The sequence below is a fragment of the Lepisosteus oculatus genome, chromosome 12 (assembly GCF_040954835.1).
Source record: "Lepisosteus oculatus isolate fLepOcu1 chromosome 12, fLepOcu1.hap2, whole genome shotgun sequence".
NCBI classification, from domain to species: Eukaryota; Metazoa; Chordata; class Actinopteri; order Semionotiformes; family Lepisosteidae; genus Lepisosteus; species Lepisosteus oculatus.
The window spans coordinates 21,438,783-21,453,311 of NC_090707.1; the positions used below are offsets into that span (position 1 = coordinate 21,438,783).

The 14,529-nt window shown below is 35.7% G+C and overlaps 1 protein-coding gene across 8 annotated transcripts in view; it reads left to right on the forward strand.

Annotated features, from left to right (window-relative positions):
- adarb1b (adenosine deaminase RNA specific B1b) overlaps positions 1 to 14,529 on the forward strand; it is a 173,429-nt gene that overhangs the window by 99,462 nt on the left and 59,438 nt on the right. For 2 of the 8 annotated variants that reach the window (XM_015359253.2, XM_015359254.2), the window contains exon 1: positions 5,798 to 6,702. The exons of 4 other annotated variants lie outside the window; for them this stretch is intronic. In XM_015359253.2, coding sequence (XP_015214739.1) covers positions 6,603 to 6,702 — 100 coding nt within the window. In that variant the 5' untranslated portion in view covers positions 5,798 to 6,602. Of the gene's footprint in view, positions 1 to 5,796; positions 6,703 to 14,529 lie in introns of those variants that run through there. 2 more of the 8 variants (XM_015359252.2, XM_006636631.3) reach the window with 2 other exon arrangements.

Genomic DNA, 14,529 nt, shown 5'->3' on the forward strand with positions numbered 1-14,529 from the left:
TGAAATCACACTTTCCTAAGCATGTATGACTAAACCAATAGCCTGTATGAGGTGCTATGAACTTTACAGCCTGGAGTTTTCTTTTTACACACTTTATTCTTTAGTTAAAAGGAGTCTGGTTTGTGACTGATACAAGTTGATTTATACTTCTGAATGGGATTTTGGAACAAGTTTGGCTAATTATTTAACTTGACCCAGTTGTACATTTAAATGACAGCTCTGATTCTGACTTATATTCACAGTTCTGGGTGCACTGGAGGTCATATAGCAACAGCAGTGATTTTCACAAGAGGGCACTGTGGAGCAAGCTTTAAGAGACTCCAGCAAATGCACTGTTGAAATGTGTACCTTATCTACATTTTTTGTTTGGTGTAATGCTACCTATAGCTCTTCATGGTGACTATTAAATATATTAAATATTAAAACACTACCCTGTAGTGTTGTGACTTTTGCTTAAATTGTGTATTGATAAAATCCTTTCTGTGGTTTGCTAATGGGACATCAGTGCATTAGAGAATATTAACAGTTCTAGATAAAACATAGCAGTGTGCATTGTGCTTTCTTGTCTGTGTTTAATATACATTGTAATTCTATTTTTATCATAGCACTATTCCACTGTTCAGCTTTTGCCATTCTCTTACAGCCATATCACCCTGCTTTAGCCATATCACCCTGCAATTCACAACTGGCAACCCACTGAAGCTCAGCAGGTTTGAGCCTGGTCAGTACCAGAATGGGAGACCTCCTGAGAAAAACTAGGTTGCTGCTGGAAGACGTGTTAGTGGGGCCAGCAGGTGGCGCTCACCCTGCGGTCTATGTGGGTCTTAATGCCACAGTATAGTGACGGACACTGTACTGTAATAGGCGCCGTCCTTCGGATGAGACATAAAACCGAGGTCCTGACTCTCTGTGGTCATTAAAAATTCCAGGGCATTTCTCAAAAAGATTAGGGGTATAACTCCAGCATCCTGTTTAAATTTCCCATTGGCCCTTACCAATCATGGCCTCCTAATAATCACCATCTATGAATTGGCTTCATCACTCTGTTCTCCTTCCCACTAATAGCTGATGTGTGGTGAGCGTTCTGGCGCACTATGGCTGCTGTCGCATCATCCAGGTGGATGCTGCACATTGGTGGTGGAGGGCAGTCCCATTACCTGTACAGCGCTTTGAGTGGAGTGTCCATAAAAGTGCTATATAGGTGTAAGCAATTATTATTTTTAGGAACAAGTAATAGGTTTATTCCATGCTGAAAAGAGAAGAAAGAAAACACAACGTTTCGTCCGTGGAGCCTTCTTCGGGTCATATTCTAGGCCTTTACTTTGTATGACCACTAGGTGATGCCAAATGTTTATTTTTGCATTGGTACTTGGGTATAGGATTGCTCCAGTTGTAACAGCTGAAACCAGGTGATCTATGTTATGTCCCATGTTATTATCACATTATTACTCAACACCTTTGCTTGTGAGAAAAATGCATATTTTTTAAACTAGCATAACATTTATCCACTGCCCTGCAATGGATTGGCTACAATCCAGGTTGTATCCTGTCTTGCACCTGTTGCTTGCCTAGACCTAGCTAGCTAGCTTGCCTAGCTCCACCGTGACCCTGTATTGGATAAAGCAATTAGGAAGTGGATGGCCGGAGGTTTATCTAAAACATAAAAATGTTTTTTGAAAACATGTACTGTATATCATCCTACTTTTTTCCATTTTAATACCACAGATCTGTTTTTCTGTGAATTGAAGGTCATAGTATGATGAAGTAGTACACAATAGGTTTTCTGTTGTTTCCGAACATTGGTCTGGACCTAGATTTTTAAAAGAGCTTTTGTAAAAAGTTTGTTCTTTACTACCTTATACAATATGTATACTGTGCAACATAAAACCTCAGTAATAAGTGTGAAGCAGTGAGAGCTGATGGAGTGTTTTGTCAATGCATGTCAATATCTAAAATGGAACTGTACTTATGTGATAAAAATGTGTTTGTAAGCTTAATACAAACAGGACAGGCTTGATTTGACACAATTGTGAGCTGTTTTGCTGTGATACACATCATAGAAAAGAACTAAGATAAAATTCACTGCAGGGTACATCAAAATGGTGTTTGTTACAATTTCAATATTATGCCAGAGGATTACATTTTAAGTCTCAATCACAACATCCTATTTGGCTTTGAATTTGGAAGTGCATAATGAACTGCTTCTTTGAAAGGTTCCTTTCACTTTAAGCATCCAAAAACATTCTAATTAGTTTTACAGAATGAATCTATGGAAGCGTTTCACCCATTGATGTTGCAAGTCAACTGTTAAAAGCTGTGCATTGGAACTCAGTTATTTTTTTTAAGATTGTATATGTGGTATTGATAGTAAATAAATTGTGCTGTGTTGTACACGATTTTAAATCATTTTACTAACCCCTTTACAGGTTTTAAATGTTTAAATGTCAGGTTTAAGCACCTTGCATGATGCCTGAATTATGTTTTCTGTATTGCTTCTTGTAAATTTAAATGGAGGATGGCAAAAAAATTAGAATGTGTGAGGGTTGAGTAGACTAGGGACATGAAACCAGTGCCTGTCAAGTTGAATTTCTTAGATTTGTGGACTGTTGATAGAGCTAACTGAAAATATAGACTTTTTTAGTGAAAAGGTGCAATCTTTTGGACTTAAAGTTATGATTTGTTTTTTGGTGTTGGCATTGTCTTCTTAGTCACCTGGTTGGCAGTACAATTTAAACGAGTTGAGGTTTTCTGTCAGTGTGATGCTTGATTGCTAAAGAGAATACACTGTAGTTTGTAACTTTGAATATAAAAATTGAAGGAACTTTTTTTCACAGGTATGCCCAACCTTTTCTGTCTGTTACTGGAATTTTTCCTTGCTTTTGGCTGACTTAATTAAGCTTTTAAATTGGGCAACCTGAATGTGTAAGCCTCAGGAGATCAAGTTTGTTATAAATTAGCTCTAATAAAGGAGCTAAATGCATTGTTAGACATAATATGAAATTCACAGTGCGCATATTTTATGCAATTAGGTCATTGCTTGCCTTAACGTGGTGATAATGTCTGATACGTGCCCTTGTTTAATGAAACAAAGTGAAATTCTTGTCAAGAATACATGGACAACTGTTCCTTTTGGCCTGTTGACAGGCTGACGGGAGTAAATGGCATAGTCTTCCCATTTGAAGGTAATTAGTCACAAATAGACTGTGGCCAAGAATTTTAATACAGAATCATAATATGATGCAAGTCATTGTTAGACTGTAGTAGTAAGATTTTACTTGGATTTTAATTCCTGAATTGAATCTGTAGATGAGTAATTACAATGCATACTTAGTACTGTATTTAAGAAAAATGTATCATCTGTTTTGGATATCTTTATCATTGTGTGGCACTGCATAGAATAATAACTTTGAATTTATTGGACATCTTTTTATAGTTTATAGAGTGAGAAAGTAAATTGACTTTGTAATACCTCTCCATCTAGTCGTGCTTAACAAGGTTGATACGCAATACAACATATACTCTTCAGAGCACATATGAATGAATATGCTTATCAGCGACCACTTATAAGGTTGTTTGTTTAACAATTGAAATATTTTACACTTTTCAAACATTAAAAGTATATCGTAAGAAGTAAGAACTTCTTACCAACTTAATTATCGAGATCTTCTGGGATTGAAAAAGACAACATCTGTTTATTGTGTAGCCAAATGTTTGCATCGTAATTGACCCATGTAATTTACCTGCAGTTTTTAGTACCTAAGGTGTAAAGAGAGCATGTTCAGGTAGTTACATTTCCTGCTTAATTATTCATTTTCATTCACATTTACATGGTCATTCAAGGTCTATATTTGTGTTTTCAGTATCAGTCATGGAATGCAAAATGTTTTCTAAAACACAAAAAAACAGAAATCTGGCACATTTTAAGGACACTCATGATTATGACAGCAGTTCACTTGCATTTCATGTGATTACCCTAAGGAAGTCTAATTCCAGTAACTGAAAACATGAAATGTGCTTTACTTGCAGTAAACGTGATTAATAACTGCACTCTCTGTGGAAGTAAAGATGCAGGTGCAGTAATCGGACTACTCCAAGCTCACCGAAGGCTGAAAATTTTGTGATTGTTTACGTGTGCTAGTATTCTCACCTTGTGGTGTGATCCTGTCAAATCTTAGAAGTGTACAGTATAAATATATAATAAGAGACTAAATGAATCACAAAGCATGATACATAGTCAACAAATAAAATGGTACCTGGTGGCACTATGCAAATACAAGAAATATTCCATATTAATATACTGTATATAGATATAACTATATAATATATGTGTAGCCATGCATCAACAAATTATGTGTAAAATGGGTAGCTGGTTCAGTGTATGAGGTGTGGAGGAACATGCCTCTGATCTACTGTATATTGTATGTTGTGTGTGAGACAGCTGTTTTGTTAAATAAGAAGAATACGTTCTTTTTAAAACAGCAGGATGGCACTTAATTAACAGTTTTGCTCTGTATGAATATTTTGCTGTGTCATAAGTATTGAATAAAGAAGCTTGCTAAACCATATTGGATATCCACACACAGGTGCATTATGGCAAAATAAAATCCTTTTATATTTAAATTGGGCACTAGGTCTGCATTTGAATTTCGATAGCGCATCTAAAAATACATGGAAAAGACATATCTGAAATATTGTGGTTTTTAGTCCATGCACTATTACTTTTGAATGTACTGGATAAGGTAATAGGTTTGGAGCTCACAACGGACAAAAAGCATAGTTTATTTTAAAGTATTTTAGCACTATTATTTTAAATGTGTTAATCAAAGTTTTAAAAAAAGAAGACATCTAAAACTTATTTGTGAAAAATAATGCCTCACCCTTAATTTGGCTCTTTTAGTTTCATACTGTTATTTGCTGCTAGGCTTCATCTACTTTAGTCACTTGGTCTAAAAAATGGTTTAATTTCATGTTGTGTGACAGAACACACAGGTATGAAAAATAAGACTTGGCAAGATGCAGGCTGCATTTGTACAGTGACTAACACAGTGCTTCTGCCTCCTGCTTTTCCTATTAGTGCCGGCAGCTAGCTCCAGAAAAAAATGAGTACTAAGTTGGCTCTGAAGTCAGAGCGTTCACCAGTGTTTTTTTTTCTTCCCTATTGTTTGAATGTACCTACACTGGCAATACTGAGGCATGAGGACAAAGAGATGCTCCAGCTTTGCCAGTTTATACAGGCAGGCAGCTCCAGAGGAGACAGTGGAAGGTGGTAAAAGAGGCAGGATTCTCTTAGCACAGTAGTTAAACGAGTTGGAGCCCTGACTTTTTCTTTCTGGAGCCGACAATCAAATGTAACTGAGTAATGTAGATCAGGCTGATTCAATGGACTGGCACTGATGTAATTTTACATTTTATATCGGTCACAGATGGAGTGTGTTGGGAGACAGGGACTCGAGCTGGTTTGTGTCGGTTTTTTCTGCAGCCCCAGGAAAGCACAATTCTTCACTCTGTCAGGCTGCTAGGGAGGGAAATTTGTGCTCGCACAGTAGTAAGTTAATGCAAAAAAAATCGCACTTTCTGGTGTCAAGGTTTCCAGTGCAAAGCTTAGTCTTCCTGCTACTGGAGCATTTCGCGGGGATAATTAACTTTGGGATTAAAAAGGCTTGGACTGGAGGTTCAAGGAGATGGCTGTCATCTTAGCGAAAAAGTGCTGCAAGCTTCCCTTTGCCTGGATTGTTGCTGACAAAGTGAAATAGATTTTTAATATTCTGAAGTGCCGTAGCCAGGTTTTATCCTGCTACCTGTCATTGGAATGTACATTAGTAAGAATAATTGCCTGGTACACACCAGGCATTTTAATGCCTGTGGATGCTATACAGTATGACGCAAAAAGAAAGAGAAAAACAGACAAGCCAGGCAACTACAATATGTTGTTATATTTGTATTTAATTGCAAAAATTAGTACAAAAGGCAGACCGGAAGGGAGGGAAGAACATGTTTATGTGACAGATTTTAAGTGAAGACAAGCATGCTGTAAAACTTGCCTTGAGTTTGATAAGTTCCTGTTACTTCTGTGAAGGTTGACATGAATGTAGAGAATCTCACTGGTTGAGGGAGATTGTGACGCAGCATGATGTATATATACTTACTGTAGAGAGGCTATACAGTGTGCTGTGTTTCTGGCAATCTGCTGGAAGATGTGCTCTCCAGGGTTAACTGTCACAGACGTCTCTTGTCACAGATGGCAGGCGTGAAATGAAATACTAATACACTGAATTAATGTGTCAGATAGCATTGGCGTCCTTTTACATAGGTGCCTGCTCTTCTTTTTTATCCGTTTTTTCTTTCCTCCTTCCCCAAAGTTGTCACTGGGAGCATTCTGAGTGTGTTGCTGTCTTCCCTAGCCTGCCTGTACAGGGGTGGCTGGTGAAGGAGCACAGCAGTCAGGAGGGAGGCAGTGTGCAGGACTGGGGGAGTCCGTCATAGAGCGAGGCGGCAGGCAGGTCTGGGAGAGTTCACACGGAGCTCAGAGGCAGGGCAGAAGAAGCATACACACCTCTTGAGGAAGAGAGAAGGGGTGCTGAAGGGCGTAGAATCCAGTCTAAATGGCTCTGTTTCTGGATGGGTCTCAAGGCATGGGGGCCTTCTACTGTCTGATCCGGAGGAGGTTCAAAAGGCGGCGGAAGAAACGGTCGGAACGTAAAGGTATCTTTTTCTTCCAGTGGTCTACTTCTGTACCTCAGAATTCTGGAGATTAATTTGTCATTTTTGTATTTCGTGGTAGCACTAAAGACCAGTGTGTTTTTTTATTTATTTTAAGCTCCAGATGACCTGTCACTAACTTCTGCTGATTTTCCAGAGTGGTTCAAGGAAATTGTATGCTTAAGATCAGAAGCAAATTAATTTTACTGTTGCTTAATGCCTTAGGTAGGGCGATTGTGTAGATAGAATTCTGATAAACAGTAGCACGTAAAGTACAGTTGTGCATTTGAGGTGTTCAGCTGCGTTTTGCATAATATTTTCAGCTCCTGTGGCTGTCACTGAAAAAATCCTCTTGGCTGGACCTTCTTGAGAAAGGAGGTCTTGTGATCTCTTAGGGTCTGTTGTTAAAACTCATTAATTTCAAATGAACTTAAATATCTGGATGATCACTGCTGAGAATAGTTCACACAGAGGCTGTCAATTCAAATATCCTGTAAGGAAACAACAACGTTCTGTTTTACTTTAGATCTTAAAATGTTTATTGTTTATTTTTGGACAAAAAAACTGGAGAGCGGGTTAATTAAAGTAAGGAAATCTGGGTGTAATGCAGACCACTTTGTAACTTTGTAAAATTGCATGCTTAATACACTAGATCAATTAGATCTAGTCATATTCCATTAGGTAACATTTTTTTATTTTGCCCAGCAGCATCATTTTATAATTATATTTTATAATGTGGTGGTCTGAGTGTTTTGATGTATATTTCCAGTACAGAACATAAGAAACCACAAAAACAGTAATCATATTAAAAAGTCTTCTGTAAACTGTCTCCTGACTAGATTTTTATTTTCTTCATCAGGGGCAGAAATAACTTATTGTTTATAGCCATTTGATCCATATTAGTTTTTGTTTGTTTTAGCTCTACTTCTTCAGAGTTCTGTTTACATGGACTAGCATTGAAATGATGCATGAGAATGTATTAAAGTACCTAGTCTTGTGGTTTTGTGTAAAACAACCCAAAAGTATTATTTTTCTAGTTATTTCCCATAACGTACTTATTGGTCTGTTGTTTTACTTTGCACTTTTTAAACTGCAGTTTGTGTACTTTGGAATATACTTGTACTGCATACACATCTAATGTTTAGCATATACTGTATAGGAGATCACGGCACAGAAGACACTGATATTTATCAACATTCAGCTCTATTCTGGTTCTTCATTGTATAAGTATTCCTTATTCCTAAACCATTTATACTAAATGCTTAATTTAGTATTAAAACATATATGCCATAGGAATATAAGGTCATTAAGTGTTAATTGTGACTCATTGTGAATCATTTCTATATGAATATAATGTTCTGCAGTGTTTGAGATAGTACTATACCAAACTTGACAGCTATCAGTTATGTGCTTTACCTCTGTTATGGTTTTTTGTATTTCCTTGGATTTTTTTTGTTACATATTATTTTTACCATCCCTTCTACCTATTTGAAAGTCCATTGTTTCCTGTTTTTTCAGCTTCTTTATAAAATTAAATGCCTAATTGTTTTTTTCTACTTTTTCCAGTTTTATAAACCCTGAGGAAGAGGTCATCTTTTACGCAACGGTTGTCATGTCATTACAAAACTCATAGTACCACTTTTATTTAAAGATCTACAGTAGATGAAGCTTACTGAGATTTTTCTTTGCTTAGCCATGCTGCTACAGCTTGTATAGTGTTCCTTTCAAATTTGCATACACGTGTGTATTCTTACATTTGAGAGGATTTTCTATGGACTTTCATTTTATCATTAATATTACAAACTCACACTCACATATTACATCACGAAGGATCTGAAACAGATGAATGTTTAATGGAACATAACATTTCTTTATAAAAGCCTTTTTACTTTGTGAGCAAGTCCACACGTTATCAGAGCTACAATCACTGAGAGGACAGCTTCTTAACTTCTGTCCTTGCATTACTAGAAATACCCACACATACTGTACATGCTTGTTCTTGTGAATACATAACATTAATTTTCATTCCATTTTATTTACAATTCCATGCTACATAAAAATGAAATTTGGCGTGGGGTAGAAGCAGAACAAATCATTTTGACACTTTTTGTTTTTTAAGAAGCTACCATTTAGCATATGAAAAATATTTTTTTTCCAACACTTTTTCTCAAACTTCCCATCTTTATGAAGATATTTTCTAGAATTTGGACATATATAGTAATATCTGCATATAAGTGCTCTGTCTCTCTGAGCTAATAGCATAATTCAGAACCTAGAGAAAACAGTTCCATACTGTATGTCAAATATTTTAACAGTAAAAATCAAACATAAAATGTGTTATACAATATGTATCATATTTCCTCTGTCGAAGATAACTTCTGGATTGTTTATATTTAATATTTTGTTTTATTTACATAGTATACCCCCCCCCCCCCAAAGTGAAATACTGCATCACTTATAAATGTACCGAGAGAACACTGTAATCTCAAAAGTAGTAGACATTAGATAATTAGGTTCTCCAGAATACATTATTTTGTTGTTGCTCTTTACTTGAATTTATTCCATTAGATATATTTTAGATATATATTTAAAATACACAAATAAACATTAGATTTTTATTTAGCTGAAAAATTATTTCAAACAAATCCCAATTGATTATACATATTTAATGTTTTAGCAGATGCAGTATTTAATTTTCTTTTCTAAAGTTGTGTTCAGTTGTGCTAGAGTTATATCTATGCAGCATTTACAGATTACGAAAAGTGTAAATTCAATTTGTAAAAATAAGACGTTTCACTAATATGCAGTATAGTATAGAGTGCATTATTTAGTGAAAGTCAAAGGGACTTATCACCCTGTTTGTGCATGTACTGTATGTTAGTGTGTTATTTTGAATAAAGAATACAGATTGTTGGTGATTATTAAATGTTTTTGTATTATTTTGACAAATTGATCATTCGTGACTGACCACAATATACTAAATGATTTAAGACTGTGGAATAAGCACTAAATCACCTCATTAGTGAAGGAGTTGACTGGGCACAGACGATGAAGTGAATGTGAAAATCAAAAGTAAGTTACACGGAAAGGCACTGATATGGCACGTTTTTCACTGATGGAAGCTGCACTAAGCACATTGTCCCTCTCCTGTTATGAAGCCAAGTTCTTTTTATTGATGAATCAAAGTTTTGTGTAGATCACTGATGGACTTCAATTCAGAATCTGATGGAGATAAGCTTTTGTGGTGCATTAATGCAAACTGAAATACGAAATATTGCTCTTGAAGTCCATGTGTGCTGGTCTGGATAGGGTTGTCTAGTCACTACAGAACTAGACTACTCTTCATATGGGCGTTCTTTTGTAACAGTTGCTTTCTTGTGTGTTGAAAATGTGTCTCATCATGCTTGAACAATTATAGAATGAGCCGGTATGACGTGCCATCTAGGGCTCAGAGACCAGTGAACAGGCACGTGCTTGTCCTGAATCTACAAGTGGAATGGAACAGAATCCCACTGCAGGCTCAGTTGCCTCACACACTACTAGCCTGTGACTTTCACAGTAGATCTACTCTTGAGAAAACCTATTGATGACAAATAGTAAACAGCATAATTAATTTACTTACATTGTCGATAAAATTTATGTGCATCTGAGACATACAGTAAAGCTGTCATTTTTGTGATATCATTGTGAATCTTTGTGTGTTATAAATACTGTACAGTAGTTTATTTTGATGCTCTGTATAGAGTGCAGTATGTGTATATGCAGTAGTAGTTCAGGTGGGTAGCTGCGTCAGCATGCATAGGCTGCAAAGGAACAAGTAATAGGTTTATTCCATGCTGAAAAAAAGAAGAAGAACACAACGTTCCGGCCGTGGAGCCTTCTTCAGGTGTCATATGCAACACACGTATATGTGTGTTGTATATCTGTGTCATTATTCAGGGATTGGATCATGCTTTATTGTCATTATTTTGTTTAGGAAAATCAATTACAAAAATGGTAACCATCTATAGTGAATTACACTGGGGCTAAGAAGTGTTCTGTTTAATAAGGATACATAAATTGAAATTTGAGCATGACATCTGTCGCCTGTCTGTTGACATATTATTTTTTGGTTCCCCTATCAGTATATATGTGTAGTTTTAAGTATTAATATTTGGCACTGTGTTTCAAAGTTGATCTTGCCTTTAAATAAATACTTAACCTTTTGTAATTGTAATGTAGCAGCTTCTGGAAATCTCCATTAGATCCTAGAATTCACATTTCTTTGCTAAATCACTTCTTTTTATGGATTTTAATCATTCAGTTTTGTTCTCACCTTGGCTTTCTGAGTGCTAAGCTGTACTTCTGAAATTTGATAGCCCACCTTGCCCATTATGAACAATATTGTGTAAAAATTGTCATGTAGTAAACTTATTTTCCCATCAGAGTGCAATGCAAGGCTATTGATTATTGAGAAGTTTAATTCCGAGTTTCCTTTTTTATGCTTGTTCAGGGTTTTAGCTAGTTCCTTGACCTTAAAAGCTAAAATAATATTTGTGAATATGCAGCAGATACACTGTTTAGAATTTACACTGAGTGCAGACAATTCAGAATGTTTAGAGACAAAAGAAAGAACTCCAAACTTTGAATGTACTGTTTTGTACTAGGGAGACTGTTTTGTCCTGTCTCCCTAGCTTTGAGATGTGTAGCAACATCCAAGTGTGTTAACTTTCAAATTAACTCCAGGGACATATGTATACTGAAAATGGCACATTCATATTGAAAATTTACCAGATAGAGGTTTCAATTCATGAAGGCTCTCAAGCAGAAAGCATAATCCTACCTATTAGGTTTTCCACTTGGAGGGTTAAATCTATACATGTCTGTCACATTTGGAAATTGGTTATAGTGTGTTTGCATTCTGTATCTTACATTATTCAGTTTATATGGGTGTGTAGTGAGAGCAGGGCTTTAAATATTCAGTTTGTAGAATAATAAAGATGCAGTTCACTGCATAACAAGTAGAATTTTTAAAAGAGTTTTTAAGTATCACCTAAAAATAGCCGTGCAATGTCTGCTTTCAGAGTTATTCGGGTGGACAAGTGTGGAAACAGTGATCACAATGAGTTGAAATGCCTGCATAAGGTACTGTGGTAGAATTTTTTTAACTCTGTAGTTCCACATTGCTGGGGTAGCTATAGCACTGATTAGGTAGGATACTGGAAGCTAATGTCAAAGTTCTAGTTTATCATGTGCTATAAAATTGGCTCTAACTGAATGAGATTTTGTGCAGATTTCTTTCCAAGGTTTTTAACAAATTCAAGTGATTAAACTGTTTGACATTCATTTTGTAAGCAATACCTAACATAGAATGTTTTCAATCTTCCCTCAAGTATAAAAAGACTGATGGTTGGTTTCCATTTATTAATTAAGATGATAAATTAATCAGTGTAGTTTGTTGTTATGGAGTCTCAGCTGCACTTTGCTCCTTGGATTTTGCAAGATAAAATGTCACACTTCCTCTTAAAGCATTTATAAGAATGACTTGTACTACACTTTATCCATTGAAAATACTTATACAGTACATTTTGTAATATAATTAGTAGATTTTTTTATTTTTACAGGTATGCTTCTCTCACAAGTCAGAGAATAAGTGAAAATTGCAAGCAAGATCCCAACAAGCAGAATATTTAGTTTTACTGAAAATTATGGTTGGAAGCATTACATATATTCAAAACATTAAATATTACCTTGTTTAATGTTTAAAAAAATCCTGTCAACTTTCATATATATATATAAAGAAGGCCCCTGAAAACTTTTTCGTCATAGCATTTATTTTAAATGAATAAATTGCAGAATTAAAATATCCAAATTCTTGAATAACCATTACCATAGATACGATTTTCTTTTCTAGTAATTGCTGTCTTTCACTGCATACATGGTAGTTTTGTTTAAATGCCTTAAAACCCAGCTAATCTGCCCACAATCCAACACTGCAACGAAGCACTTTGAATACTGCCTCTACACAGCGATAAAATGCACGCTCATGGTCCTCAATCTCAGTTTTTATAATAATTGCAATTCTTGTCGTTTGAAAAGCCTTTAAGCAATGTAACCTAATTAAATCCTTAAAGTAGAAAGTTTAAGTTTTTACTTTAGAAGTTTTTTTGCAACTTGCATATAAATGAATGTTTTAAATTGGGAATATTATTTTAAGGATGTCCTTTCTCGAGGAAACATCATGTCTCAATACTATGCCCTCTGAAGCGCTTTGTGAGCCAAATTTATATATTTATATGTTAAATTCTTTAGTGCCAGGTATGATTGCCCCATGGGATTATGTCTCTACTGGGTGTTTCTGAAAGCTTTGTTCAGTTTGTTTTGATAGTTTTCAAAAGTTTGTTTTCAATCAGTGTGGAAAAAGTAGCAATAATAAATAGCAATCAGTGTGGAAAAAAATAGCCAGACAATTAAAATCTGTGTTACAAGGTTATTTCTTATCCTGTGTGTTTACAGTGGGAAAGAAGGTAGTTCTGACTGTGTACTGTATCATTTACTCGGTCCTCTTGTAGATTGTAGTCTACATACACTTCATCCTTCTTCCCTTTGTGCACCCATGGGATTTGTAACAGCAACCCAAGACGTGACAAAACACACAGTTGGCTTTTCCGAAATGGAAGGGTATAGAACCATTCTACATTAAAGAAACGCTGCACTTGAATTCATACCTCATTTTTGGTCAAGCATTTAAAAAAACATTGTAGAACTTTATCCTTTTCTGGCGCCTCTTTGATGTGATGCTGCAGTTTTGAGTTTATCTGTCCGACAGAGTAGTTAGTGTGATCTGCAAACGAAGGTGAACTCTGCCCAGGTTTCTGGCTTTGTGATTTCGTAAATGGGGGGTTGTCTACTTGCTGTGTGCAGGACTCTTTAAAAACAATATCTTTATGATCATTATAAAAAATAGCACAGTTCAAACATTCTGTATAATTACTTGGTTTTGCAATCTTCTGAAACTAAGTAAACAATTATGCTGCAATTTGTGTTGGTAATTAAGAAGGTTGCAGCATATTTGAAACAAAGGTGCCTAATTAGATCTGATTAGAATTCTGCACAGCAGGATTACTGGTTAGTGACATAGAATCTGTTGGAAGTGAAAAGCCCATTTTGGTCATGTGTGAATCTGATTTTGGCTCTAGAAACATCTGAATCCATGATAACCTGTTATGCTGAAAAATACTGTATATTTTTCGCTGGGTGTAGGTGTGTGTGTCAAGTGTGGTTTATAAATATCATCCAAACTAATTTCCTCTTTAAATCAAATGCAAAGTAAATGCAAAGTTATCGAGTGTGCACTTTTGGGGAAAAAAAACACTATGTATATGTCCAATATACAGTACCTTAAATATCTAAATTCACTTAATTCAATTCACTTGTTTGGAAAGTATAAGGCCTCCGCCATATGAAGTGTAATATGGCAATATGTAAACAACTTTTCTAATTAAAGAAATTAAACTAAAATTAAATAAAAAAAATTAAGATACATTAAGAAACAGTGCTGCAGGAAAGATGGGAAAATCGCACATCTAGATAACTGCTGTACCTGACCAAGCTTGTGCTGCGTCCCATGATTATTTTGTTCAAGCAGTGAATTCCTGTTTCACCTGCAGGATTCTTGCTGATGGTTTCGGGTGATACCGCAATCTCAGTGCTATCAGGAGCTGCCTGAAATTCTGCCGATAAACAAACCATCCACAGATCTGCAGCCAAACAGTGATGCTTCTCACTGGCAAGAACTCTTATCTCATTTTGACCTTTCAAGGAAAAGTTATCTTCTCTTTTCTGCCCCTG